This window comes from Emydura macquarii, unplaced genomic scaffold (assembly GCF_026122565.2).
Source record: "Emydura macquarii macquarii isolate MOO-44397 ecotype Brisbane River unplaced genomic scaffold, CSIRO-AGI_Emac_v2 contig_1113, whole genome shotgun sequence".
Lineage (NCBI taxonomy): Eukaryota > Metazoa > Chordata > Testudines > Chelidae > Emydura > Emydura macquarii.
The window spans coordinates 1-26119 of record NW_027131250.1 but is presented as its reverse complement, the minus strand read 5'-3'; the positions used below and the strand labels follow the sequence as shown (position 1 = coordinate 26119).

The 26119-nt window shown below is 60.3% G+C and overlaps 3 protein-coding genes across 4 annotated transcripts; 2 read left to right on the top strand and 1 right to left on the bottom strand.

Annotated features, from left to right (window-relative positions):
- Positions 1-918: 918 nt before the first annotated feature.
- On the bottom strand, positions 919-10667 carry XRCC1 (X-ray repair cross complementing 1). Of its 2 annotated transcripts, XM_067545861.1 has the most exons (17): positions 10560-10667; positions 10135-10227; positions 9820-9927; positions 9438-9596; positions 8290-8370; positions 8015-8132; positions 7550-7692; positions 6569-6689; positions 6119-6353; positions 5632-5748; positions 5038-5137; positions 4660-4834; positions 4430-4484; positions 3976-4115; positions 3593-3683; positions 2837-2912; positions 919-2477 (listed from the first exon to the last, which is right to left on the bottom strand). In XM_067545861.1, exons 1-17 carry the CDS (start codon positions 10608-10610, stop codon positions 2364-2366), a joined length of 1977 nt encoding a protein of 658 aa, XP_067401962.1. In that variant the 5' UTR covers positions 10611-10667; the 3' UTR covers positions 919-2363. The 2 variants fall into 2 exon arrangements, 1 of the variants encoding a protein (XP_067401962.1); XR_010919316.1 differs by lacking the exons at positions 919-2477; positions 2837-2912 and having other exon boundaries at positions 4426-4484.
- Positions 10668-13454: 2787 nt separating this feature from the next.
- Positions 13455-17432, top strand: LOC137151597 (phospholipase A2 inhibitor and Ly6/PLAUR domain-containing protein-like). Its single transcript, XM_067545869.1, has 5 exons — positions 13455-13503; positions 13898-14014; positions 14947-15099; positions 15573-15713; positions 17049-17432. Exons 1-5 carry the CDS (start codon positions 13455-13457, stop codon positions 17204-17206), a joined length of 618 nt encoding a protein of 205 aa, XP_067401970.1. The 3' UTR covers positions 17207-17432.
- Positions 17433-19210: 1778 nt separating this feature from the next.
- LOC137151596 (phospholipase A2 inhibitor NAI-like) lies at positions 19211-26119 on the top strand. Its single transcript, XM_067545868.1, has 6 exons — positions 19211-19274; positions 21018-21125; positions 21668-21823; positions 22213-22356; positions 24019-24193; positions 26007-26119. Exons 1-5 carry the CDS (start codon positions 19211-19213, stop codon positions 24174-24176), a joined length of 630 nt encoding a protein of 209 aa, XP_067401969.1. The 3' UTR covers positions 24177-24193; positions 26007-26119.

Here is a 26119-nt window from a genome sequence, read left to right as displayed (position 1 = left end):
ATTTCTATGGCCCCTTCAAACCACAGAGCAGGACCCTCTTGTGCTTGGTCCTGTTCATTATTAAATTTTATTAGGTGTATTACGGTAGGACCCAGGACCCCATTGCGCCAGGTGCTGCACAAACACAGGAGACACCCCGGGGCCCTCAGCGCTCATTGTCTAAGCATCAGACCCCCCCCCCCCCCCCTTAGCCCCGTGCCTGGATTTCTCACCCCTGGGGCTGGGGATTCAGAGCTCAGGTTCCCCCTGACTGGACAGCCCAACCCCCAACCCAGCCCCCCACAGGGGGCTGCCAGGCTCAGACCCTGTTTACAGAAGCTTCTTCCAATGTATGCACTTGTGTCTGAGCGTGGAACACCTCCCGCCCACACACACAACGTGGGGAGGGCAGGCCTCAGGGGAGGGTGGGGGAGGGGGGTGTCATTTTATTTTCTTGGTACCTTCTTTAAAAAACAATTCTGGGTGTCCGTCCGTCCGTCCGCCCACCCCCCGATGGAGGGGCTGAGCCCCCACCCCCATTACGCATGGCACCCCCTTGGGATTCTTCATTTAATCCCCTCCACAGCACAAAGTGCTCCAGAACCCCCTCCCCACGAGGGTCCCGACTCCAGCTCCACAGGCCCCCAGTTCCCCTCACTCCTGACCCACAGCCCCGCTAGCCCAGCCCTGGGCCCCCCCCACCTCTGCCAGTGCCCCCCTCTGTCCTTGGACCCACCTCTCGCACTCTCTCTGGGGCATGCTGCTAGCCCCATCTCCTCCCCCTCCCCGCCCCTCTTCACCCCCCGGCTGATCTGACTCAGGAACACACTGCGGGGCACAGACTGGGCCAGAGATGTTCCCCTGCCCAGGCCAGAATGTGCAGAGACCCCCCCATCTCAGAGCTCAGAGGGGTTGGACGTTATGTCTCCACAACTGGAGATGTGGGTCGCATGGAGCCGGGACAGTAGAGGGGATGGCGCCCGCTTGGGGGGCAGCAGTAGCTCCAGCCCCATAGGGGGAGACGCCTCCGCTAATCACACTGAGCTACACTACAGAGGCTGCTCCTTGAAGCAGATCTCATGGCAGCAGGGCCAGTGCCCTCCCGCTACCAGGGGGATGTGGGATCATTGGGGCAGAGCTGGGTGCTGCATCAGGAGCATGTCTCCTTTCGAAGGATGTGGGGCCCTTTAAAAGAGGCAGTGGGGCAGAGCAGAGCCAGCCCAGCTCCAGCACTCCACAGGGGCAGTGCTAGGCCCGCAGCTGCAGTGCGAGGTATGGGGCCCAGGCGGGGGGGGAGGGGGGGAGGCGCACAGTTAAAGGGAGGTTTTAAACCAAGCTTCACCCTAAAGCTGTTTATTTCACTCAAAGAAACTTCGGCAGCAAAGAGCTTTTTAAACAATCAGACTCTTCCCCCCACCCCCGCTGCCCCCCAACTACAAACAGCACCTGAGGATCCAGGGCAGGAAAGGGAGGGAGGGGAAACTAACCAGACAGACCCACAGCAACTGTGAAACTGACCGGGGAGTAGGACTGAAACTGACCCCACACAGCCAGCTAGGTCCCCTCCCACCAGCCTGAAACTGACCCGAGACAGAAAGGAAACCAACCAGCTTGATTTCCTTGCCCCCAGCAGAGCGAAATCCTAAGACCCGAACCCACCCCTGCACCTGCAACTTGGTGGAAATTCAAGGGCCAAAGGGGGCCCTGGCTGCACCATTCCCAAGGGGGTAACACAGGAGGGAAGGTTTCCTGCCTTTAATGCGGGTTTGTAAATTCTCTGGAGAATAGCATCTGACCCAGCCCCTCGGTGCCCCCCGCCCAGTCATTCTCCGCTGCCCAGAAGCCCCCTGGGTTTAAATGAAAAGTGAACCCAGGCAGCTGGAGGGGAGTGGAGGCTGGGGAGGAAACCCACGTGGGTGCGGACAGGGGTTGGGAGGATTTTGAGGGTTGTGCATCGAGGGTGGGAGAAGGGGGAGAGGCTGAGTTCGAATCCCTTTCGGGGCGTCCACACAGAGTCGATGCAGGATTAATGGGACGGGGGGAAATGACAGCGCTGGGCGAAAAGGAAGAGAAAGGACGGATAGTGAGCACACCTCGGAGATCGCCGGGGGAGGGGAGGGATGGTGAGGGGCAAGACCTTGCCGGTGGGAGTCATACCGGCTGGGGGAGCTGGGTACATGTGGGGCGGCCCTGCCCCATAGAGCCCAGCTCAAGTCCTGCTCCCAAGCCCTTGAAGTTGACATTGACGAAACAGGAGTCTCAGGGTGGGGCCAACAATAGACAACAGCTAAAACCGCCCCCACATCGTGTAGACGGGAGAGCTCCCAGCCCCGCCGAGTCCACGCCGGTGCCACGCCGAGCCGGTGGGATCTGCCAGCGCCACGCTACGCTCGCGGCACCACCATGTAGGGCTGGTGCGGGATGAGCCTCTGGCGCTCGTTGCAGGTGTAGATCCAGCGGGGCCGGACGAAGGAGAGGTTGGCGTTGTCGTTCAGCGCCTGCGGGGGCGACGGCAGGGCAGTGAGAGCACAGCAAACAAGGGCCTCCTGGCGAGCCTCGCCCAGAGCCAGGGGCAGAACCCAGGAGTCCTGGCCCCCACCCTCCACTCTGACCAGCTAGATTCCCAACTCCCCTCCCGCCCCCCCGAGCCATGGACAGAACCCAGGAGTCCTGGCTCCAAGCCTCTACGCCTGGCATTAAACACCCAAACGCCGTGAACAGATGAAGCAGGAGAAAGGCCCCGTGTCCCACTCCCCAGGCTGAGCCGGCCCCAGCCCCAGTGGAGCGTGTACCGCAGCCAGTGGGGGTCACTATTCTCCCCCTGCCCCCCAGCAGCAGAACAGGGGGAGCCTCTCACCTCCTCGAAGGTGTCGTCCCACTCCTGGGCCGTGACGACGTAGTTCACCCGCTCGTTCATGTATCCCTCCACCTCCCTGCGAGCACAACGGCAGCGCGTCAGGCACAGGGCCCTCGCCCCTGCCCCGCAGCCCCCAGCTCTGCCCGTGCCCCTCGCCCCAGCCCCATAGCCTCTGGCTCCCCGCAGCTCTGCCCGTGCCCCTCGCCCCGCCCCATAGCCTCTGGCTCCCCGCAGCTCCCAGATATCCCACCTCTGGGCTCCCATCCCCCAGCTCTGCCTGTGCCTATCACTCCCGACCCACAACCCTCTGCTACCCCTGCCCCGGGCTCCCCCCAACCCTGCCCATGCCCGTCACCCCCCAGCTCTGCCTGTGCCCGTCACTCCCAACCCACAGCCCTGCTAGCCCAGCCCTGGGTTCCCCATTCTTCCATCAATTATAAAAGGATTGCTCACTGAACACAGATATGTGGCAGCCTCTGGGGTGGGATGTGGGGGCTGTTTATACAGGGCCCCCTTGCCTGGCGCCGAGATGCGGCTGTCTCTAGGGTGGGGCGCGGGGGGCTGTTAAACAGCTGCACAGCAACAGATCAGGTTTCAGCAGTGAAGGAGAATTTTCTAACTTCAAAGGGATTTCAAGGGGAGCTATAACCAGGCCTGATGGAATTTGACCCAGACTCCTGAGTTTGCGGCTGGGTGGAGGGAACAGTTGCTTTGATGGCCTGAAGTCCCCATGGCCCAGCCCAAGGCGTCCCTCACCCATTGAACGCCGTGATGTAGCGAGTCAGGAGGCGTCGCTCCTGGGAGGGGAAATCTCCATAGAGGAAAAAGCGTTTGCCCATGAAGAAATCTGGAGAGGAAGAGCACAGGAAAGGGTTAACGGAGAGAGCCGGGTGCTAGAAAGCCGCTTGGGTGGCTTCCTGTCAGATTCATACGGTGTTCACCTGTGGGACTCCCTGCCACATGATGTCCAAAAACTCCCTCACGTGTTAATCTCTGTCAAGTCATTCTGCGTCTAACCACACCCTAGAAGGGCAAGATCTCATGCCCCATTCGCCACCCCTGAGCCAACCAGTTCCCGCCACTGGACTGGAGCCGGCACCCTCTAGAGGGGAAAGGCCCCGGGGTCCCACCCCACACACCAGGCAGCTCCGGGATGGGCTGATCTGGCTCCTCCTCCACATCCGTGTTCTCGTCTGTGGAGCCGCCGTAGGGGTCATCGTCGGGGTCCGCAGCCGCCTCTCGACCCGCTTGCTGCTTCTTGCGATGCTCCTCCTCCACCCTGCCCCGGGGAACACGGGTCAGTGGGGGAAGGGAGGGACACCCCTCGCTCAGCTCCCCCTCCTCTGCTGAGGCAGCCGAACGCCCTTCTACTCATCCCCCCCGCTCTAGCTATTACACCCCACTCCCCTCCCCGAACTGGGAAGAGAACCCAGGAGTCCCTCCCCAGGATCAGCATAAGGGGGGGGGGGTCCTGATCTCCCCCCAGGGAACTTTTCCCACCCCTCCTGCACACACCCCACCCCCCAGATCAGCCCCCATGGCCGAGGGGTGCTCCCCACAACGCACCCCACGGCCAGGCTCTGACGTACCCACCTCCTCAGCTCGTCGTCCGTGTCGCCCGAGTCGTCCTCCCCGTCGTCTCTCGCACCTGGCGACAAGACGGGAAATCAGTTCCAGCCACCGCATGGCATTGTGGGATACGGCCCAGGGGGCTGGGAGCCAGGACTCCTGGGTTGTATCCCCAGCTCTGGGAAAAGAGTGGAGTCTAGTGGTCAGGCCGGAAGGGGGGACTGGGAGCCGGGACTCCTGGGTTCTCTCCCTACCTGCGGGCTCCCCGCTGTCCGTGGAGCTCTCCCCACCGGCCTGCGAGTTGCCGGCGTTGGCCCAGGACGTGCCTGGCTCCGGCTCCTCCCCAGAGGACTCCCCTTGCGGCAGCTGGGCCCTGGCAGGGCTGGCGGACGCCTTGGCCTGGTGGTTGGAGCTGGGAGGCCCGGCTCTCTGCAAGAGAAAGGTCTGAGGGGGGAGGGTCTGTGCAGGGGGGCTGATGGGGGCAGGGTGTGGAGAAGGGCGGGCCCAGGCTCCCTTCCTGTTTATAGAGAGAGGATAGAACCCAGGAGTCCAGACCCCCAAGCCCAACCACTCTAACCACTATACATCACTCCCCTCCCAGAGCCAGGCCCTGCCCCATCTGATGCCCCTACCTGTCGGGGGGAGGGGGTCTTGCGGGGCCGAGCAGGCGGCTCTTCCTCGCTCTCTTCCTCTTCCTCACTGCTGGAGGCAGGCAGCCCGTCCATCAAGTACCTGCCCAGGGACACCCCAAAGTTACCCCGGGCCAAGCACTGCTCCCCCGTCCCAGGGAGGTTGGCATGAACCCCCTGGAGCCCCCCCACCACACCCCCAATAGAAATGAATCCCCTGGGTTCCAGCCATCACTGATCCCTGGCCCCCTAAATGTCTGACCCTCCCCCCCCACCTCCGTGGAGCTCCCCTCCTGATCTCCAAATCCCCAGGATTTAAGCCCCTCCAAGCACGGGGCATCGAGAATTCCCAGCTGTTCCACCCCAAGGACGACACCCTTCATGCCCCCCAATCTATGCCACGGCCCTCCCCCACCCCTCAGCACCTCCCCACGGAGTCCAGCCTCAGGGACCCCCACCAGTCCCCCCAACAGGATTTCACACACTAAGCTCCAGGCATCGTTGAGTCCCAACCCCCCAATAGCATTTAATTCCCCGAGCCTCTCCCCGCTCCCCGGATGGCGCTCCAGGGGACAGGGGGCGTCCCCCCACCCTCACCGTTTGCAGGGCAGGCTCCGCCGGGTCCGGTGACAATCCAGCACCCACTCTTTGCGCACGATGGTGCCCCCACACCTCTTCACCTGGCTGTACTTGGGGGTGTTGGCGAAGGCGCAGCTGGGAAACAGAAGGGACATCAGAGAGGGGCAGGATGGGGGACCAAGCCACCCCCCCACGGCTGTTTGGAAGCAGGAGGGGTAGATCAAGGCATCAGGAGGCTCTGGGAGGGGAGTGGGGTCTGGTGGTTAGAGCAGGGGGGCCGGGAGCCAGGACTCCTGGGTTCTTTCTGCACGCCTGGGAAGGGAGTGGGTCTGGTGGATAGAGTAGGGGGGTTGGGAGTCAGGGCTCCTGGGTTCCTCACACAGCACCCGGTGTCTGTGGGTGGCCTGGATTTCCCAGGATGCCACGGGGCAGGACGTGGTGGGGTTAAGGGGTACAGGCTGGGCAGGGGCGGGGCGGGGCGGGTGGCCCGGCCGGCAGTACCTACATGAGGTGGGTGCTGTCAGGAGTCCAGTCGGGCCGGTACTTGGCACCCATCTCCAGCGCCTTGTCTCGCAGCTCGGAGCGGAAGGGATTCTGAAAGCCGCTCAGCACGAAGACCGTGCCCTGCAGGAGATGATGGAAATCCTCCCCAGACCCTTCCAGCGATGGCTCCTTCGCCGGCTTCTTGAGGGCCGGCGGCTTGTGAGGGAGTGGTGCGGAGGGGGGGGCCGGCACAGGGGCTGGAGGGAGGACAACGGGGGGGGGTGTTAGCGATAATCCACGCCCACGGGCACACCTGAGCCAACTGGAATGCAGACCTCGATTCGTGAAACTGCATAGTAAGGAGAGAAACAGGGAAAGACCCCAGGAGTCCTGGCCTCCGCGCTCTAACCATTAGCCTCCACTCCCCTCCCAGAGCCAGGAAGAGAACCCAGGCGTCCTAGCTCCCTCTCACCTTTGGGTTTCTTGGGAGCTGGCTGTGTGGGGTGGGGAGCCCCAGGGTCAGGTTTCCGAGCAGAGGGCGGGGCCGAATTCTCCTTGCTGAACTCAAACTTCCTCTTGGTGGGAGCTGAATCCTGAGGAGGAAGGAAAGTCGGTCAGGAGTGAAAGGTAAACGACCGGTACGATCTGCACTGGATTCCTGAACGCAGCCACCTCTGGGGTGAGGGTACAGGGGCTGGTTATACAGGGACCCCTCACCCAGCGCTGAGATGCAGCCATCTCTGGGGTGAGGTGAGGGGGCTGGTTATACAGGGACCCCTTGCCCGGCGCTGAGATACAGCTGCTTTAAGACAGGAAGTGAAGGAGAACCTGGTACCCAGCCAAATCTGCAATGCAGGGGATTGTGGGTACCAGTGTTCGGATCTGGCCTGCACACCATGGTCCATATAGATTCTACGATTCCCAGGCCAGAAGGGGACACCTGCGCCCATCTAGCCTGACCCCCTGGATAATACAGGCCAGAGAGACACCCCCAAATCATTCCTAGAGCCGATCTGTTCGAGGAACATCCTGATTTGACTGAAAAACTGCCTGGGATGGAGAATCCCCCGCACCTCTCGGTGAATGGCCCCAACGGTTCGTTCCCCTCCCTGGTAAAAACCGACCCCGTATTTCCAGGCTGAATTTGTCCAGCTTCAAACCCCAGCCGCTGGCTCGAGTCCCTCCTTCCTGTGCTCGACTGAACAGCCCCCATCAATTCTTTGTCCCCCGCGTAGGTGCTGGCAGATGGGGGTCGAGTCACCCGGAGCCTTCCCTGGGTTAAACCCAACGAGTCGAGTTCCTGGCATCTCTCACTCTGCGGCAGGGTTTTCTATCCGTCCTCAATCTCTTCGCCGCCCCTCCCTGACTGACAACCCCGCTTCGCGAGGGGAGGGCACCAGAACCGGCCCCACGATCACAAGGAAACAGCCACTTCCAGCCGAGGGGCTCATACCTTGGGGGAGGCTGCAGTGCGGCTGGGGGAGGTCTTGGCAGTGGGTTTCTCCGCGGAGGGCGGGGAGGGGGCGGAGGCGCTGGGAGTGTTGGCCTGGAGGGTGGCCACAGCATAGCTGGGGGACGGTTCCTCCGTCCGCGGGGCTGCACGGGAGAGCAGACAAGAAATGTTGCAGGCACAAATCACAGCAGTGACGTGTGGAGCCGGAGAGATTTAACCAGACGCACAACACAGGGCGGGGGCAGGGTTGGCGGGCCCCGGAAAAAGGCACCTCTGGGTTATCTAGATGTCCGGCCAACACACTGCACTGGGGAGAGGACCCAAGAGTCCTGGAAGCACCTCCCCCCCCCGGCTCTACCCCCACTCTCCTCCCTAAGCCAGGGATAGAACCCAGGAGTCCTGGCTCCCAACTCCACCCCACTCTAACCACTAGACCCGCCCGTCCCCTTCCCGGGCTCATGGTACCTTTCGGCGGCGTGAGCAGCGGTTTGCTAGCTCGGCTGAAGAACAGGGCCCCAGGCCTCATTGAGGCAGAATTGCTGTCCTCGTCCTTCACCTTAAACTGACCCAGCTTTGTCACCTTCTGTACAGAGAGAGAGAGACAGGGTTGGGCTAGCAGGGGCTGCGGGTTGGGACAGAGGGGCACCAGCAGAGCTGGGGAGTTGCGGGGGGAGTCCAGGGCTGGACTAGCAGGCGGCTGCAGGTTGGGACCGAGGGGCACCAGCAGAGTTGTTACTCACCGGGGAGGCAGATTTTGATTGGGTCTTATTGTTTTCAGGTGGCGAGTGGAACTTCACAAAGGACAGCCCGTACGCCAGCGTCTAGGGGGAGATCAACCAGAAAGAAGTTACTCATTGACAGAGCTGGGGATAGAACCCAGGAAGTCCTGGCTCACAGCCCCCTGGTCCAACCGCTAGACCTCACTCCCCCACTGATACCCTGTACCCCACGTCCACCACTTTGTACAAAATGCATCATAACCTTATCGAAGTCTGGCTTGTGAGGTGTCGTTTGAAAACTCAATCCGCTGAACATCATTGTCCAATTAAAATGTGTGTAACAACACTGTGCGTAAAGCTATGAGGTTCTACTGTGTGATCTTCCTAAAATATGTCATGATTCCAGGGAACACGTACAGAACAGCTCCTCAGAGACAACAAAGGACAGACCAACACCCAACCAGGTGTTACAAAAGTATCAGCTGTTTAAGCAGCCATTCTCCAGCAGGGGGAAGATGTGAATACAAGTAATGTACATTTCACCCCAGAGACGTCCACAAAAGACTGCTTGTCTGCGCCCAAGCTGGGGATAATCCTCAAAGTGGGGGTATAAGAATGAGCGGTATAAGACTATAGGACTGTAAGACCATAGGACTATAAAATGGATGGAGAGCTGGCTAGATCGTCGGGCTCAACGGGTAGTGATCAATGGCTCCATGTCCATGTCACAAACGGAGTGCCCCAGGGGCCGGTTTCCCAGCTTGTGCTGGCCAGGATGTTACTGGGCAGTCCGAGATGCACATTTCTGGGGGACAAGACAAGGACTAAGGTTTTGCAGGTGTTGCCCTGCTTGCAATTCATGAATGACTGGGAAAGCGTTCATGTTACTCAGCCGGGAGTGACTCTGCATGCTGAAGGCTGAGAACAGGCCAGGAGAGGCTGTTCTCACAGCACAGCAGAGTAAAAAGCACCCCAGGCTAGACACAGCTGTTCCCCAGACCAGACTGTACCCTGGGGAACGTCACACCCCCCTCGCATTAGTGGGGGGTACTGACAATGTATCATGCACTCACTGCTATTCTGCGCTGCTCCCTTTCGTTCCTCCCCCTGACCTCCCCCTGACCAGGCTGTACTGGGAAGGGGGCTTCCAGGGTCAGGAGGGGTCCCACCTTGGTGTAGGGCTGGGTGCAGACAATTTTCACCCGGTCCCATTTCTTCTCAGCCGCCGCCTTCACCAGCTTGTCCGGTCCGAACATCCGGACCCGGTTAAGGTTGGTGCTGGCCTTGCTCTCCGAGGGTGACATGAAGGACGAGGTGACCAACAGCACCTGTGAAGGGTGGGGGGATGTGACCACAGGGTTAGAGAAGCCTCCATGACCCCCTGACAACCCCCATCCTCAAATCCTGCTGCTGTCACAGTCCGAAGGAGTTAAGCCTCCTGGGATGGCTCAGCAGGGCCGCCCCCACAGGGTGACTGAACCAAGTCTCTGCCCCCCACCTTACACCTGGGAGCACCCCAATTCCCAGCATGCACTGCTTCTGCCCCCTCACCTCATAGTCCTGCTCGCTGGGCGAGGCGGAGCTGCCGGCCAGCACCTCCACGAAGGCCGAGCCCTCATTGCCCACGTCGATGCTGTGGATCCGCTCCTCCTTCTCGAACTGGCGCGGGCGGAAGGGGAGAGTCAGGGGCCGGGACAGCGATGCCCGTGTCCAACCCGCTCGCGGAACCCAGGAGTCCGGGCTTCTCCCCGCTCCCTCCTGCTCTAACCACTAGACCCCACTCCCTCCCAGAGCCGGGGAGAGAACCCAGGCGTCCTGGCTCCCAGCCCCTCCCCCCCCGAGGGGGCGGGGCCGGGGGGGTCTCACCTGCAGGATGACGGAGAGCTGCTTCTCGCCTGCCTGCGCCGCCTTCCACTTGCGGTAGGTGTCGCCCTTGAGCAGGTTCTCGGCGCAGTGAGTCTGCGGGAGCGGGGCTGTCAGGGTGGGTTGGGGCATCCCTGGGGATGGTCTCTCCCACCCCCGAATGGTCTCTTCTGCCCTGGGAATAGTTACCCCCCCCGCAGGGAATGGTCTCCCCCACCCTGCCCCACCTCCCGCAGGGAATGGTCTCTTCTGGCCTGCCCCACCCGGGGAATGGTTCCCCCCGCAGACAGAGAATGGTCCCCTCCCCTTCCCCGCAGGCAGGCGAGTTCTTTTACTCTCACGGGGAATGGTCTCTCCCAGACCCACCGACCCCACCCCGGAACGGTTCCGCCGGTCCGCCCCCCCCCTGGGAATGGTCTCCCCCGCACCGGGTCGGCGCTGCTCGCGGACACCACATGGCGGATCGCGATCTCCGGCATCGCCTGCCCCTGCCTCTGGGCGCCAGCGCCACCGCCGCCCCCCACCCGGAAACAAAACTCTGCTGCCCCCGGAAGTGGAACCGGCGCTTTGCGCAAGACCCGCTCTATGTTCGCTCAGTCCTCCGAGCCGTTCTGCGCAGGCGCCGTTTCCCAGTGAGGGTTGTGCGCGTGCGCAACTCCCGACATGCCCACCGAGAGGCGGTGCGCGTGCGGGGTTGCTTCGCGCGTCTTTCGCCCGTTTCCCGCTCGATCGAGGCGCATGCGCTCTGGCTGCAGCCGGCGGCGCCTGCTAGTGCGCATGCGCCCATTGTGCAGCGTACTCGTGCTCCCCTGTTCCACCCGTTGCCTGGCGGGCGTGCCTCAGGGCGCAACATGACGTCATCCCAAGGAACACGTGGCCTCACCTTCCGTTGTGACGTCATCACGAGTCTGTGACTCCTGACATGATCAGGACATGACATCATTAGGTGGTGACATCAATCCAGTGATGTGACATCATCGGGTGGTGGAGTCACCAACCCCATGGGACATCTCGTGTTGGTGATGTCATCAACCCATGATGTTATGTCATCAATATGTGCGGACACCTGGATGCGATGTCCTGAGAACGTGACATCATCAAAACGCACAGCCATCATGGTGTGACATCATCCTAGGGCCCGGCATGCAGTGACATCATCCTGACGTGATATGACATCACCAGATAGTGACATCATCCATATGAGCACACATAATTGAGACGTGGCCTCATCCCAGCACGCTGTTGCCATGCCGACAGCTTTCATGGCAGCAGAGCGTCACTGTGGAGCAGTGATGTTACCGTGGCAGCCTGGCAGCGCAATGACATAATCACTCAGGGACATTGTCATGACGTGACATTGCCATGGCATGAGCCTGGGACGTTATCACAGAACGACGGTGACTCCACGTGACGCCCACGGCAGCTCGCCACGGCACCAGCGTGCCTGGAGGGGAATTAGCGTGACCTTGTCATGAGTGGCCGGGTTTGGCTTGAGGTCGCCAGGTTTGTCACAAGATGATGGTGGTTTTACATGGTGACACAATCGTGACATCATCACGAGGAATCTGGATGATCCCCGTACTGCCCCCTCTGTCTGGCCATCTCCATACACACTTCCCTACTCATCCCAGGATTGCTGACTCTCATGATTTTGTCATGAATCTCATGATAATTATTGTTTTCCTTAAAGCCCCAGCTCCTGGAGTCAAGTGGATAGGGGATGATCTGAGCCTTCATTCTTACAGAAAAAGTCAGTTTCTAGCCCTCGTGGCTGTGGAGAAAGCTTCAAAATGTGACCCCGGGGCACCGTAGTAAAGGCTCAAAAAGAAGAAGGCAAATAACAAGAACCCCGAATCTAGTATTTTTACATAACCTCATGATTTTAAAGCCAACCTCATGATTTTTGGTCAGCCTGACTCGTGATTTTTGAACATTTGGGGTTGGCAATACTGCCTCCATCTGCCTTGTCCTCCTTCTGCATACACGGCCCTCAGTCTACCTAGCCATACCCATATACTCCCGTCTGTGCGGCTGACCTGCCCATCTCGCTGACCACCAGGGCATCAACCCCTGCCCCCTGGAGCCCAGTAGGTCAGGGGCCCTGGGGCCATCACTCCAGCTGGCTGGCAAGTCCTCAACTTTTGCTGCTGTATAACTGCCCTGAGAAGGCCTTTCTCCAGCACCCTGCTGGGACAATCTGCCCTGCCCAACAGCTCACCATCCTGCCCATGCTGGCCCCCAGCCAGGCCAGCCGCGCCTCCATTAACAACCTGGGTCCTTCGCTCGGCTGCCTTGGGCCCTCTCAGCCCTCTGCCAGGAATCAGAGCTGGGTGGGGGAGAGAATCCAGCAGTCCCCCACCCCCACCCCAGCTCTAACCCACTAGACCCCACCCTCCTCCCAGAGCTGGGGATAGAACCCAGGAGTCCTGGTTCCCAACCCCCCTACTCTGACCCCCAGCTCCCCCCACCCCCGGGCTCTGGAGGGGGTTCTCTGCCCTGGTCTGAGCCCACCACACTCTCTGTAACTGCCTCCGCCTCCTGCTTGGCTCCCAGTGCCCCAAGTGGATCTGACGGGCTGAACTGCCCAGCCTGCTGTGCCCTGGATGCTGATGCCTGCCAGGGGGACCCCAGCTTGAGCTGCCCTGTGCCGAGACCCACTGCCCTGGGGTGGAAAATGCCAAGCTGGTGCCAGGCCAAGCGCTGGATTCGCTGTGGTTGGGGCAGGGGCGAGGTGTTGTCGGGTGGGGGGATTCTCCAGTCCCCATCGCTGTCCCTAGCCTGGCCAGCACCCCAGTGTGACGTAAAGCAGCCTCGGGGCTGCTCTCATTTACAGTTCATCCCTCTGGGCCCTGGCATCAGCTGGCCCTGGGCTCCAAGGCTGGGAAACCAGGGCTGGGGCAGGGAGGACCCTTGGCCGGATTACAGACTGGGGCAATGGGGGTCAGGCCACACCGGTCGGGTCGCCCATATTCCACCCCCTAGACTCCCTCAAACACCCCCCCCCCAATCCTGCCTCCTCCCCAGATACCCCAGAGTCTGACAGCAGCAGCCCCGCTGGCGGGCGCACGGGACCCCGGAGCTGTAGGTTCCACGTCCCCAAGCGGGGAGGGTGCGTGGCAGGGCTTGGGAAGGGAGACGTGGCCAGTGGTGAGAGGTCCAGGCCAGGGTAATTGATGGCCCCGGAGCCGGATCCTTCCAGGAACTGGCTGTTCCCAGGCCCCGTTCCCTGCCCAGCCCAGCCCAGCTATAAATCCCCACCGGCCACAGTGCTGGCCGCAGCTGACGACCAGCTCCACTTGCCGCCCCGCGCTCTGCCCTGCACCATGGCGGCCCCCCTGGCCCTCTGCCTGCTCTCTGTGCTGCTGGCCACGGGTGAGTGGTAATGTCTGTCCAGCCTGCACTAACCACCAGACCCCACTCCCCTCCCAGAGCCGGGGAGAGAACCCAGGAGTCCTGGCTCCCAGGGTCCCCACTCTAACCACTAACCTCCACTTCCCTCCCAGAGCCGGGGAGAGAACCCAGGAGTCCTGGCTCCCGGCCCCTCCCCCTGCTCTAACCACTAGATCCTCTTCCCCCCTCAGAGAAGCCAGGCGTCCTGGTTCCCAGAATGGCAGCATCAAGGCTTAACTCTGCTAGTGCGAGAAGGGCACCTGCTGCAGGCGACCAGGCAGCGAGGTTTCCCGTTTGGGCCGATCCGGTTAAAAGGGGAGCTGGGGGCCCCGGGGAATATCCCCCCCTCCCAACAATCCTCCCCCTCTCTTCCCAGGTCTCTGCTTGCAATGCGAACAGTGCAGCAGCGCCGAGAAGGCGTGCACCGGAGACCCACAGACCTGCGCGCCATCCCAGAAGTCTTGCCTCATCCTCACCTCGGAGACCAGAGTCGGTGGGTGACTGCGCCACACCCGGGCATCACCCCCGCCCCGACGGGGAGAGGGTGGGCTCTGCTGCTGGCTGGGCATCACGCCAGGCGCTGCACAGACCCCGACCGAGATCAGGGCCCGTCGCGCCAGGCGCTGCACAAAATACACAGGCTCGGCACTCCAGAACCACTCTGGGTGAAGTCAGTCAGGACAGTAGTGGGGCGCGTCTCCCCTCAGCGCATTCCCTCACCAGGACAGCCAATTCCCGGATCAGGACCTCGGAGCGTTCAGCACCCCTGCTCCACCGGGGGCTTCCCGCAGTGCATCCCCCCGGGGGGGGGACACCTGCGGAAGCCTCACACGCCCGGCCTTGCTGTCAGCAGCGACTCTCGGCCAGCCTGCAGATCAGAAGGGTTTCTCCGTCGTGCAGCGTAGACCAGAGCTTGTCAGCGCAGGAATCAAGAAGTTGCAGCAAGAGCCATTCTGGGGGAGTTCCAGAGTCCCCCCTCCCTGGTCCCTCTCCCTGGGTTCCCCCACCAGGGACTGAGACTGACCCTCCAGCCAGCCAGCACCAGATACGCCCCATTGTTCCTTCCCCGGGCACAGCAGGTCACCTGGTCTTTTCTTTTCCAACACCCCCAGCTGGCCTCTTGCAGGGGAAGGGATCCAGCCACTATCTGTGTCAGCCGCACCTGCCGTCTAGCGGTCTCTGCAACGATTGAACGCCCTCATCCCTCCACCGTGGATGCTTGAGTAACGCATAGGGGAAACTGAGGCACACACCCACTATTCAGAGGAAACATTAAGGACAGTCCCACTTCCTCACACACCCCGACCGAGATCAGGGCCCTGTCACCCAGGTGCTCCCCAGACACTCCACCGCCGGGCCTGGGGTGCTTGGACCTGGGCACAGACAGTCCAGCCTGGTGATGCCTTTCCCCCGTCTCACCCCCAGGGACGGAGCAGAAGCTGGGCACCTACAAGGGCTGCACCGAGACCAGATTCTGCCCCCCGCGGACCTCCAGCCTCAGCTCTTCCTTTGACATGCGCGTGCGGAGCAGCGCCAAGTGCTGCCAGCGGGACCTGTGCAACAAGGGGGCCGTGAAGTGTAAGGAACCAGTCGCCTGCCCAGCCCCCTGCTAGACCCCACTTCCCTCCCTGAGCCAGACAGAGAACCCAGGAGTCCTGGCTCCTCCACCCTCTCCAACTCTAACCACTGGACCCCACTCCCCTCCCTGAGCCGGGCAGAGAATCCAGGAGTTCTGGCTCCCAGACTTTGCCCCTCCCGGCTCTCACCACTAGATCCCGCTTCCTTTCCAGAGCCAGGGAGAGAACCCAGGAGTCCTAGCTCCCAGCCCACCCTGCTCGCTCTAACCATTAGACACCACTCCCCTCCCAGAGCCAGGTACAGAACTCAGGAGTCCTGGCTCCAACCCCCCGCCTCCTGTTTTAACCCCCTACGCCCCATTCCCATCTAAGATGCTCTGACCATTGGGACACACAGACCCATCCCGACGCCTTGCCCTGCGCCGCACCATGCACCAAAGCTGACTGCCTGTCTGTCTGTCTGTCTGTCCCTAGTGCCACGGGCCCAGCCCAAGCCCAACAGGCTGCAGTGTCCGGGATGCCTGTCAGAGGGCGTGGAGTGCCAGGCCAACGACACCATCAGCTGCGTGGGCCCCGAGAACCACTGCGTCTATATTGCTGGATCCATCGCAACCGGTAACCGCTCAGGGGGCCCCCCCGTCTTCCCCCCGGCACCAGGTGCCCTGCGTCAGGGCTGCAGCCCCCGCCACGCTGTGGCGGCACTGCCCCGGGGGGAGGGCATTTGAGGGTGTTAACGGGCTCTTGCATCTAGCGGTAACGCCAGCCGCAGGCCAGTCAGAAAGACGGCCCCATCGCTTACCGGGGGGGTGACAAACGATTGGAACAAACTCCTGCCAGCCGAGGTGGATTCACCCCCCGGTGTCGTCGCATCTCGGCCAGCGCTTTAGTGCCACACACGTCAGTGAGCTCAGGGCCGGGAGAGATTCAGTAACGGGATGGTCGAAGACGCAGAGTCCTGCTGTGGGTCTGGGTTCCCACGGGTTCCGCTGCCGGAGCAGATAAAATGTTCTCTTTATGGACAAAGAAAACCAAGCAGTGGGTATTTGCAGGAAAACACAAAATCTTTTCTTTAAAATAAAGGTTTTAATACTTACATTTAAGCAAGGGATAGAAAGAAATGTTAAGTCTATTGGAACAGGAGTTAAGTATTTTTACATGATATAAGTAAGAATTGTTTTATTCTTTTAGTAGCAAAAATTGTGTCTGAATTCCTTTTATATGTATAACATATTAACCGTCTGTTTTGGGTGGGGTTTTTTTGTTTAGTAGCATTAGGGAGTCTCTCTCTCTCTTGCAAGATTTTCAGGATCTAAGGATTTTGCGGCTGGGATAAAAATGCAAGAAACAATGCAGGAGCAGGTGGGAGATGAAATTAGCTGGCTGGATGGGCCCTTCCGACTTGAAACTCGATGAAAATGTCATGACCGTGTTCAGCTTTTGAGCCTGGAGGGTTGAACTGAATTTGGAGGGAGGAAAATTCCCAGAGAAATTGAAAGTGTTTTGGGGGTGTTTCTTAAAATTGTTTAAAAAAAAAACAACGGAGGAAATTTCTGGGTCAAAAACATTGTGGAATTAAAATGCAGGTAATATTCGAGCAAAACGAGCAGACCAACAAAAACCTGCTTCATCAAAAGGAAACCCCGAAGGAAATTCCCTGCCCATAGGAACTCTGTGTAAAGCCGGCCAGGCGCACCGACAAAGGGCTGAGGTCCTGGGATCTGCCTCCGGGACGGCGTGCAGCTGGTAGTGCAGTAGCTGGCCCTCCCAAAGCTTCCGGAGCCATAGGGGGGCCTGGAGTCAGGGCGTCCCCATCCCCTCAGCAGGCAGGTTCCCCGCGGAGTTTCGTTGCAGTCAAACCATCTTGGGGGCCGTTTCCAGGGGACTCTCCCGCTAGCCCCGGTTCCGGGGCACAATCCCTCCGGACAAAGCCCTTCTCCTCTCTCCTTTCAGGCACCCGGAATTACACCTACGCCGTCCGCGGCTGCGCCACCAAGAGCGCCTGTGCCAGCAAGGTCGGGGTGTACAAGCTGCCAGGGGTCTTCACCGAGATCGTGATAACATCTGAGTGCAGCCCAGCCCCCAAACCCGGCACCAAGCAGGATGATTAGCCTCCCCCTGCCCGGGCAATGCCACCATGGCCCAGCCCAGCCAGATTGGGGCACAGGTAGCCCAGCCTGGCTGTCTATCCTGATCTCCCTTGGCTCTCGGGATGATCCAGGATCACGTTCCAGCATCGGGCACTTCCTGCAAACTCCTGGGCTTTGGGGGCTGGGTTGGGGGGACTGAAAATTATGTCCTGTGACAACTTCACTGAATAAATAACTGGAAGGTGAGGGGGAAAAAGACACGTGATTTTTTTTTTTAATGCTTTTGCAAAATTGGGACAATGGGGGCCCGGATCTCGGTCAGGGTCTGGGCAGAGCCTGGCACAACGGGGGCCCTGATCTTTTTCAGGGTCTGGGCAGCGCCCCCATCTCATATCTCAATCTTAGGAACAGAGGCAAAACCCAGACTCTTTCCCATCCCGAGTACTTCCCTACCAGGAGAGGAAGTGCGGTCCAGTGGTTAGCGCACTCGCCTCAGACCTGAGACCCAGGATCAACTCCTTGCTCTGCTGCAGACCCCTTGAGTATATCACTCAGCTGCCCGATGCCTCAGTTTCCCCATCTTTACAGTGGAGCTAAGAGTCCTGCCTGGCCTCCCGGGAGTGTGCGAGGGTGAAACAGCGGGGACGGGGCTAGCGAGTACTGGCCCAAACAGTGGGGAAATGTGCTGAGTCTTGTCCCATGGGGAACTCTCCCCCGGGGCCTGTGCCAGCCCCCTCCTTTAACTGCAACAGCCTGCTCTTGTGCCAAGACAGCTGGGAGATGGGGCCCCGGGCATTCCCCTGGCCCGCATCCACAGCCACTATCGTCCAGGGCCAGGCCTGGCCCACGCCCCTAACGTCCCGGCTGCACTGCAGGAGCTGAGACAAACAACCTGGGAGGGTGGCGGTGACCCTGGTATCCCACCCGCCAGTGACGCCTCGCCTGCGCCCGCGGCAAAGCCTCCAGATCAGCCAGTGACCAGTGCAGAACTGGGGTAATCAGGAGTCCCTCCACTGGGGCCAATTCCCCCCATGTAAATCAGGAGTCACTCCACTGGAGTCACCGGGCCCATTCCCCTCTCGTTCCTTCCCCCGGGGTAAATCAGGAGTAACTTCACTCCAGTCAGCGAGACTGCTCCAGTTTACACCAGATGTGAATCTGGCCCCGGGCGGCCAACTCTGGGGGCCGCCCTTCAGCAGGGAAGGGGGAGAACAGGGGAGGGCTTTGGAGAAATGCCCCGGTCTGGCATGGTGCCTGCTGCGCCGTCTATTTAAGCTGCCCACCCGCATGCCCAGCCACCAGCTAACCTCAGCTGCCCAGGGCAGATCCGCACACCCACCGCCGCAGCCCCAGGTGAGAATTCCCTCTCCGGCCGTGGCCCCTGTACCAGCTGCTAGAGCTAGATTAAACCCAGCACTCAGGGCACGAGCAAGCCACATGGTGGGTGCCAGGGCGTCTGTCTGGTGGGGGGCCGCTGGGCAGAGTGGGAGGGGAACGGGCTGCAGCCAAGGAAGGGTTAATCCCCTCTCCCACTTTTGCTTTTCACACGCGGAGCAAATTGCCCAGAAGTTCTTGGCTCTGGGAATTTCCTCAATCCATGGTAGGGCTCAGCGGGCAAGGCTGGCAGCCTGCCGCTAGGGTGGGGCATTCCTCAGAGGTGGCAGAGGCTCTCCCTACAGAATATTGGGGGTTCCTAGTGGGGGGGGGATACTCCCAGAGCCTGGCTCCCAACCCCCCACAACCCACTAGCCCCAACTCCCCTCCTAGAGCTGAGGAGAGATCCCAGGAATCCTGGCCTGCATCTCCCCCTCCCAATCTAACCACTAGCCCCCACTCGCTTCCCGGAGCTGGGGATAGAACCCAGGAGTCCTGGTGCTCAGCCCCCCCCCAGCTCTAACCACTAGCCTCCACTCCCCTCCCAGAGCTGAGGCCAGAAAAGCAGACTCTCCCTGCGGTGTTTCCTGTGCTCCAGACACAGCGGCTCAGTAGCGGCTCCCAGCCCTGCCCCCTGCGCTCTCCAGAGCCATGGAAGTTCGTCTTGTCTCCTGCCTCCTCTCGGCTCTCCTAGCTACAGCCAGCGCTGTGTGGCGTGAGTTTCTTGGGGTCGAATGGGTTAAAGCGGGGGAGGGGGAGGGATGAGAGCCAGGACTCCTGAGTTCTGTCCATCCCAGTTCTGGGAGGGGAGAGGTGGGGAGGTCTGGTGGGTTCTATCCCCAGCTTTGTCAGTGAGCAAGTCCCCGCTCTGTGCCTCAGTTTCCCTTGCTACTCTGTCTGATCATAAACTCTTTGGGAAGAGAGTGTCTATCATTGCGGGTCTGTGCCGCGCCCAACACAGTGTGGGGGAGAACCCGATCTCGGGCAGGGTCTGTGCAGAGCCCGGCATGGGGAGGGTGGGGTGGCAATCTTGGGCAGGGTCCCTTTTCCAGCCAGGGACCTTCCTGGTCTGGCCGCTGGAGGGAGTCAGCAGAAATGATTCTGCCTCTGCCTGAAATAACTCGCAGGGCAGCCAGCAGAGCTGGAAGGGTTCCTGGAGGGAAGGCAGGGGGCGGGGTGTGGGGCTGAGAACCGGGCTCAGGGGATCTGAGCCACCCCGGAGGTCAAAAACCCGACCATGCAAGCCCATCAATGGTGAAGGGGAGGACGAGGAATCATTGTGTCGTCCTTCTGCCAGTCTGGGTTGGCAGCCACTGGGCTGGGTTCGATACCTAGGGTTTCCTTCAACAATCCAACACAAAGTCGTCTCGAACCCCACCCAGCCACCCGGGACAATCACGCGCCACCCCTTTGGCGCCTCTGTAGGCACCACGGCCCCTCTCACCCGCACCGACGCTGAGTGTAGGGAAGAGACTTTGCATTAAAGGGGGAAAGTGACCCGGCCTTGACTTGGAAGCAGGATCCACACGCATAAAACCACGAGCAAGACACCCACCCCAGAGCACGTGGGGCAGTTTCCATTTGCCTCCGCTTCTTAAGTCCAGCAACCAGAAGTTCCTTTAATGTGTCTCCCCCCCATAGCCCCCCACTCCCAGGTGGTGTCCTCAGCCAGGGTGGACCCAGAGTTCAGAGGTGCAGCCGCAGAGTTCCCCTCCCACCCTGGTTGCTGGAGGGGGGGAAGAGAAGGCTCCGCTGGCCGCCCTATTGCCTCCCTTATTAGCTGCTGCGTCCCGCTAGCCGCCCTGCCAGCCGCTCCGCCCGACGTGCACAGCGCCTCCTTCGGCTGCCCCCTGCTTCTCTGCGGGCCGCTCTCTTGAAGTCCTGGGGGGACGTCACTGCTGAAGCAGGCGGGGCAGGAACTGTCTCCCCACAGGTGACTTCAGCTCCTTTGATCACCTAAAACCCCGAATGGAGCCTTAATTAGCGATCTCTTTCAATGGTGGGAAGGGGGCAGGGTAAACCAGGCCTGGGGCTCTTGTGCAGAGCCACACCTGCTGGCAGAGACACCTGTGCCCACCCCGTCACCCTCTTCCTGTCACAAGGGTCTGGCATCCGAGCCCCCTGCTTAGCGAGTGCAGCTCAGGTGAGGGTGACCCCCCCTCAGTCAGGCCAGGCTCAGCACCCTTCTGCTGCCCGTCACTCAAGCAAGGAGAAGGACATTTCATTGCCCCTGCATCCAACACCAACGGGGGTTTGTAACCCAGCACCAGCCAAAGTTCATCCCTTGATCAAAGCGGCCTCCTGGGGCCGTGCACCTCGGTGGAGTGAGTGTGCCCCTGCAGACGGGGTCGGCTCCTGCTCCTCCCGCTCATCGCTCGGTGTCAGGGGAGAGCTCATTCAGACCCTGCTTACAATCGGGTGCCAGAAATCAGGATGAATTTATTTCCCACGTCCACAGCGCCTCCCTCCAGCTGTTACCAGAGTGTCCCTGGGAAAAGCAGCGTAACGGGGAGCTGTCAGCGTGATGAAAATGTTTGCCTCACTGTTCAGGAAACAAACAGCCTCGGTAAGTGGCATGGGTCCGAGGCAGAGATCAGCGCATGGGCTCTCTAGACTGCACATCCTGAACTCAGCAGATTAGAGCGAAACCGCAGCTTTCATTTAAAAAAAGAGCCGCTCTCAAGCCTTCACGGTCGGTGTGAGCAACACGGCAACGCTGCCTGGGTCTGCCGACAGCCTGAGCCGATTGCTAGGAGGAGTGAAAACTGCCCCAAGCATCTCAATGGGCTTTTAACTCCCAGCACCTTGGCTCTGGGTGGACCCTGTCAAACCCCACCCCTCTGTCAGGGGGCTCTGCATGAGGGGCAGAGCACAGGAAGCCTGCCTTCCCTTCCCCAAAGTAGAGAGTGCCAACTGCCAGGCGAAGGCCTGCGGGATCCCACCGCTGACACCAGTCTGAGCTATGGGGGCTGGGTCAAACGCAGAGGTGGAGCCGAGTGGGGCGGGCTGTGTTGCCTGGCTGGGCTGTAGGGAGCTGGCAGGGGGCTGGGCATTCGGGGAGCTGTCAGCTTTCATCCCTTGACAGCCATTCCCTCCTCTCCCCACCAGGTGGGGTGGTGAACACAGGCATCCTCCAAGCCTGTGGCAGCAACATGCGCAGCCTGACGGGGAGACTGGACTTCGAATTGGGGGGAGGCGTCTACGTGAGGATCCTCTCCCAGATCTGCGGAGAGACCAACTGCAACGTGGCAGTGTTCAAGGACCGTACGTACCCAGCCCTGCGCCCAGTCCCTCGCCCGCCCCCACCTGGCGCCTCCTCACTGCCCTGCACCTTCGGCGATCAGGGCCCCCGAGACAGGGGGCCCCTGTTGTACCGGGTGCTGCCCAGAGACACAGTCCCTGTCCCAAAGAGCTTCCAGTCTGAACGGACCAAGGCAGGATTGTTCTCACCATGTTATAGTTGGGGAAACTGAGGCCAAGGAAGGCCAAAGCTCACCCAGGGAGTCAGCGGCAGAGTTGGGAGGAAGAGAACCCAGGTGTCCTGACGCCCAGCCCTGTGCCTCACTGCGGCCCACCCGCCCTGGAAATGTCGAGACCCAAGGAGCCGCTTCCCACGTTGGCCCCGATTCTGATCTCCCCCTCTTTGTCCACAGGGCCCAAAATCAGCACCGTGCCCAACGGCTGGCAGTGCCCATCGTGCTACGCCCCGGGATCCCAACACTGCCTCCGCAACAACACCCGGCCCTGCCACGGGGGCGCCAGCCAGTGCGTCTACATCGTCGGGACGCTATCGGAAGGTGAGTACCCCATGGGCCCCCCCGGGCCAAACCCCCCCGGGCCTCTCAGTGGGCACTGGACCAAGTGCCCCCCTGAGCAGGGCTGGCTGCACGGCAAGTGGGGCGGGGCTGGGGAGAGAAACGGCCTGTGTTCAAAATCTGGAAAGCGAGACGGAGCCGAGTGCGCGGATGGTTCAAAACGGTTTCATCTTCTTCGTTTTTCCCGTCTTCCCCATCAGATCCTTCGCTCCGTCCTTCGGGGGCATTTGCCCCATCTCTGTCTGCTCTGTTTTTTGTCTCCTTCTTTTTCATTTTCCCCTTCTTTCCTTCTCTCTCCTTCTTCCTTCTGTCCGGCTCTTTCCTCTTGTCCTCTTTTCTTCCTGTTCATTTTCCCCTTTTCCCCCCCGCTTTTGACTTTCCCCTTTGGAAAACTCCCCTTCCCTTTTCCGGGCACTTTGCAAAATGGCCTCATGCCAACCCGTACTGTCTCCTTGTTTCCTCGTCCTCCCCCCGGCCGGCCGTCTGTCTGTCTGCAGCTGGTGTCTCTTTGTGACAGGAGTCCCACAGGAACCGGGCTCGGGAACCACTCGGGACGCAGCCAGTCCGGACTCTAGTGCTTGGAGTCTGCTCCCCCCCACAGTCCCCTCACACCAGCGCAGCCACCTCCTGAATCTGGCCTCGCCGCGTTCCGCCCCCTGCTCTGCCTGAGCTCCCCCCGTCAGTCCCCCTGGATGGGACCCTGGGGAGCCCTACATGCCCCAAAGGGGCCGTGCACCCGCCTTGCAGGCAGAAGCGATTCTCAGCCGGCGCGGGAGTCAGACGGCTTTATTAGTTCTCAGGATCCCAGCGCAGAGACAGGGCTCGACAAATTTGCTTCGGAGCTAGGAGCCAGCCCAAAAATTAAGGAGCCAGACAATGCAGGCTCAGCGGTGGGGCGCCCTGGCCGGAGCGCAGCAACTGCTCTCCCCTCCTGGCCCTGCCCCATCCCCCCGCCCCTTTCCCACAACGTGGGCCCATCAGCGGGGCGCCCTGGCCAGAGCACGGCGGCTGCTCCCCCCGGAGAAATACTAGGCGCCAGACTTAAATTTCTAGGCCATGGCGACCTGGCGCCGGGGGTTTGTCGAGCCCTGCGTAGAGAGACGTTGGTGGCAGATCCATTAGAAGTTACAGCAACAATCACCTGGGGAGCCCTAGAGCCCCATGCTGGGGCCCTGCTCCCGAGCCCCGTTACAGGGGACTGGCCCTTCCAGCCGCCCCCCAGAGCCGTCCCCTGGCCCCTCCCCAGTCCTTCATCTCCTGCCCGGGCAAGGCGTCTACCCCGCCTTGCCTCCGCCTGCCACAACCTGTTACAAGCTGTCTTGGCTGGTTGACCCAGGAGGGCAGAGGGCTCTGCCCATGGTCTGCGGACATGTGGCTGGAGAAGGCCCATCCGCCCTCTAGTGATCTCTGCAAAGATCACACACCCGGGTCCCATCACCGAAATCCATGAGTAACATGTGGGGAAACTGAGGCGTGCACACAGCCCTCAGAGAAAACCCCAAGAATATCTCTGCTTCGTCACACTCTTTGGGGTAGCGGCCATCTCTCTGCTCTGTTTGTCCAGCACCTGGCGCACTGGGGACTGAGCGTCTGTGCCCCCCGCCCCCCATGCCGGATAATAACAATGACAATTTCTCTGGGCAGAAAACATCGAAATCCCTTTCGCAGCCGGAGGATGCGCCACCAAGGGCGTGGCCGGAGTCAAAGCCGGGGACGTTCTGCAGTCAGGCGTATTCACCTATCGAATCACGACCATCCAGTTAAGCCCCGCCACCAGAATGGAGACCGTGGATGGCTTCTGATGCCCTGCTAACCTCTGGTCAGCTGGCACGCTCCCGCTTTGAGCTATTCCTTCCCTGCCACGCCTGTCCGTGGGCTGGCCTCCCATCCATGCCTCAGTTTCCCCCTTCTGTAAGCGGGGGCAGAATCGAAGCTAGCCACCTTTGCAAAGCGCTTTGAGATGCAGTGGTGCAGGGCCCAATCCAACGACCCCTTATGGGTTTTGCACGAGCATGATGAGCTTAAGAACAGACTTGAATATTATAAATACTTGTTAGCAGCTTCTCCCCCAGAGACTGTCCCCAGGAGTCCTGGCTCCCAGTCCCCACTGCTCCAACCCCTTAGCCGCCACTCCCCTCCCAGAGCCAGGGATAGAACCTAGGAATCCAGGCTCTCAGCCCCATCTCCCGCCCCCCCCGCTCTAACCACTAGACCCCGCTCCCCTCCCAGAGCCAGGGAGAGAACCTAGGAATCCAGGCTCTCAGCCCCATCTCCCCTCCCCCACCAGCTCTAACCACTAGACCCCGCTCCCCTCCCAGAGCCAGGGAGAGAACCCAGGAGTCCTGGCTCCCAGCCCCCCCCCACTCTAACCACTAGACCCCGCTCCCCTCCCAGAGCCAAGGATAGAACCTAGGAATCCAGGCTCTCAGCCCCATCTCCCCCCCAGCTCTAACCATTAGACCCCGCTCCCCTCCCAGAGCCGGGAATAGAACCCAGGTGTCCTGCCCCTCCACCCCCCATTCTAACCTTGTGCATTTTCAAATGCCAATGCACTGAATAAATCAAAATGCCCTGCAGAGCGCATGTGTTTGTACTGCTGCCCCAGTGCATGCTGAACCCAGGAGTCCTGGGCCCCCAAGCTTAATCCCGTCCTCCACCACCCAGAGACTAGCGGGGACTCTCACGTCACATGACGTTATTGCCAAGGACGGCTCAGGGGCGTGGAACATCCACACCTTTGGGGGATTAACTCCAGCGATGGGAGCACCCTGCCCCTTGGCGTAGGTCATGTCTACACTGACGCACTACAATGGCGCGGCGGCTGCATTTCAGGTGTAGACACAGAGCTCTCGCACTCAAGAACCGTCCCAAACCAGAGAGAGACGAAGCAGGCTGCTCCCTGAGGCCCAACTCCCTCCACCCCTTAGCCTAGGCTGGCTCTCCACAGACTGACTCAGTCCATGTCTCCCCCTGCAGCATCCCTGAGCCTGCCAGATGCACATAAACAATGTTATCGTATTCAGCACATTATAACCTTCCTAATGGTACCTGACATGGCCTAGCTCCTACAAATTATTGTGATTTGAAATATTGCTGTTCAATAACGTTATCAACGGTCACCCCCAATCCAGACAGCATCACAGCTGGCACATTTTGTTCTTTGGGCAGGCTGGGTGCATTGCACACACCGGGGGTTCCTTGCATCTCTCCTTCCGTAACAGGGAAGATCATTTATCTTTGAAACAATTTACCAGGGGGTGCTGTGGATTCTCCTTCTCTGGCAATGTTAAAATCAAGATTGGCTGTTTTTCTAGAAGACCTGCTCTGGAAATTTTCTGGGGGAAGTGTGACTCTGACAGCACCCCAATGCCAGAGGAGAAGGGGATCAGTGGTACCAGGGAGTGAGTTTCAGCTGGCCTGTCCCAGTGAGAGGAGTGTGACAAAGCATAGCGAGTTCCTGGGCCTGTGGTTTTAAACCTTTATCACTGAATCTGGATGAATTTGGCTGCTGTGTAAAAGCAACTCTATTGTGATTGTAAACGACCTTGTTAATTAACACACTAGCATCTGATCAGGACTGTGCACAAGACTCAAGGGCTGGGCAATAGACTATTCCGTATCTCTCCAAATAGGAGACTCCAAATCTGGATGGAATTATAGGTTGCATTTCCAGATTATCTGACTCTGGAACAGCCATTCGGAAGAAGGGTAATTTATATATGCCTGGAGTCCATACAGAGAGGAC

Excerpts from the sequence above, each read along its gene's own strand:
- XRCC1 (XM_067545861.1), bottom strand. The coding sequence starts at position 10,610 with ATGCCGGAGATCGCGATCCGCCATGTGGTGTCCGCGAGCAGCGCCGAC. Across the intron at positions 8,133-8,289 it reads AATCAAAATCTGCCTCCCCG|AAGGTGACAAAGCTGGGTCA; the intron begins GTGAGTAACAAC and ends CTCTCTGTACAG. Across the intron at positions 4,485-4,659 it reads GGACAGCGGGGAGCCCGCAG|GTGCGAGAGACGACGGGGAG; the intron begins GTAGGGAGAGAA and ends TCTTGTCGCCAG.
- LOC137151597 (XM_067545869.1), top strand. The coding sequence starts at position 13,455 with ATGGCGGCCCCCCTGGCCCTCTGCCTGCTCTCTGTGCTGCTGGCCACG. Across the intron at positions 13,504-13,897 it reads CTCTGTGCTGCTGGCCACGG|GTCTCTGCTTGCAATGCGAA; the intron begins GTGAGTGGTAAT and ends CTCTCTTCCCAG. Across the intron at positions 15,100-15,572 it reads CAACAAGGGGGCCGTGAAGT|TGCCACGGGCCCAGCCCAAG; the intron begins GTAAGGAACCAG and ends GTCTGTCCCTAG.
- LOC137151596 (XM_067545868.1), top strand. The coding sequence starts at position 19,211 with ATGGAAGTTCGTCTTGTCTCCTGCCTCCTCTCGGCTCTCCTAGCTACA. Across the intron at positions 19,275-21,017 it reads TACAGCCAGCGCTGTGTGGC|CGCCTCCCTCCAGCTGTTAC; the intron begins GTGAGTTTCTTG and ends CCACGTCCACAG. Across the intron at positions 21,824-22,212 it reads CGTGGCAGTGTTCAAGGACC|GGCCCAAAATCAGCACCGTG; the intron begins GTACGTACCCAG and ends CTTTGTCCACAG.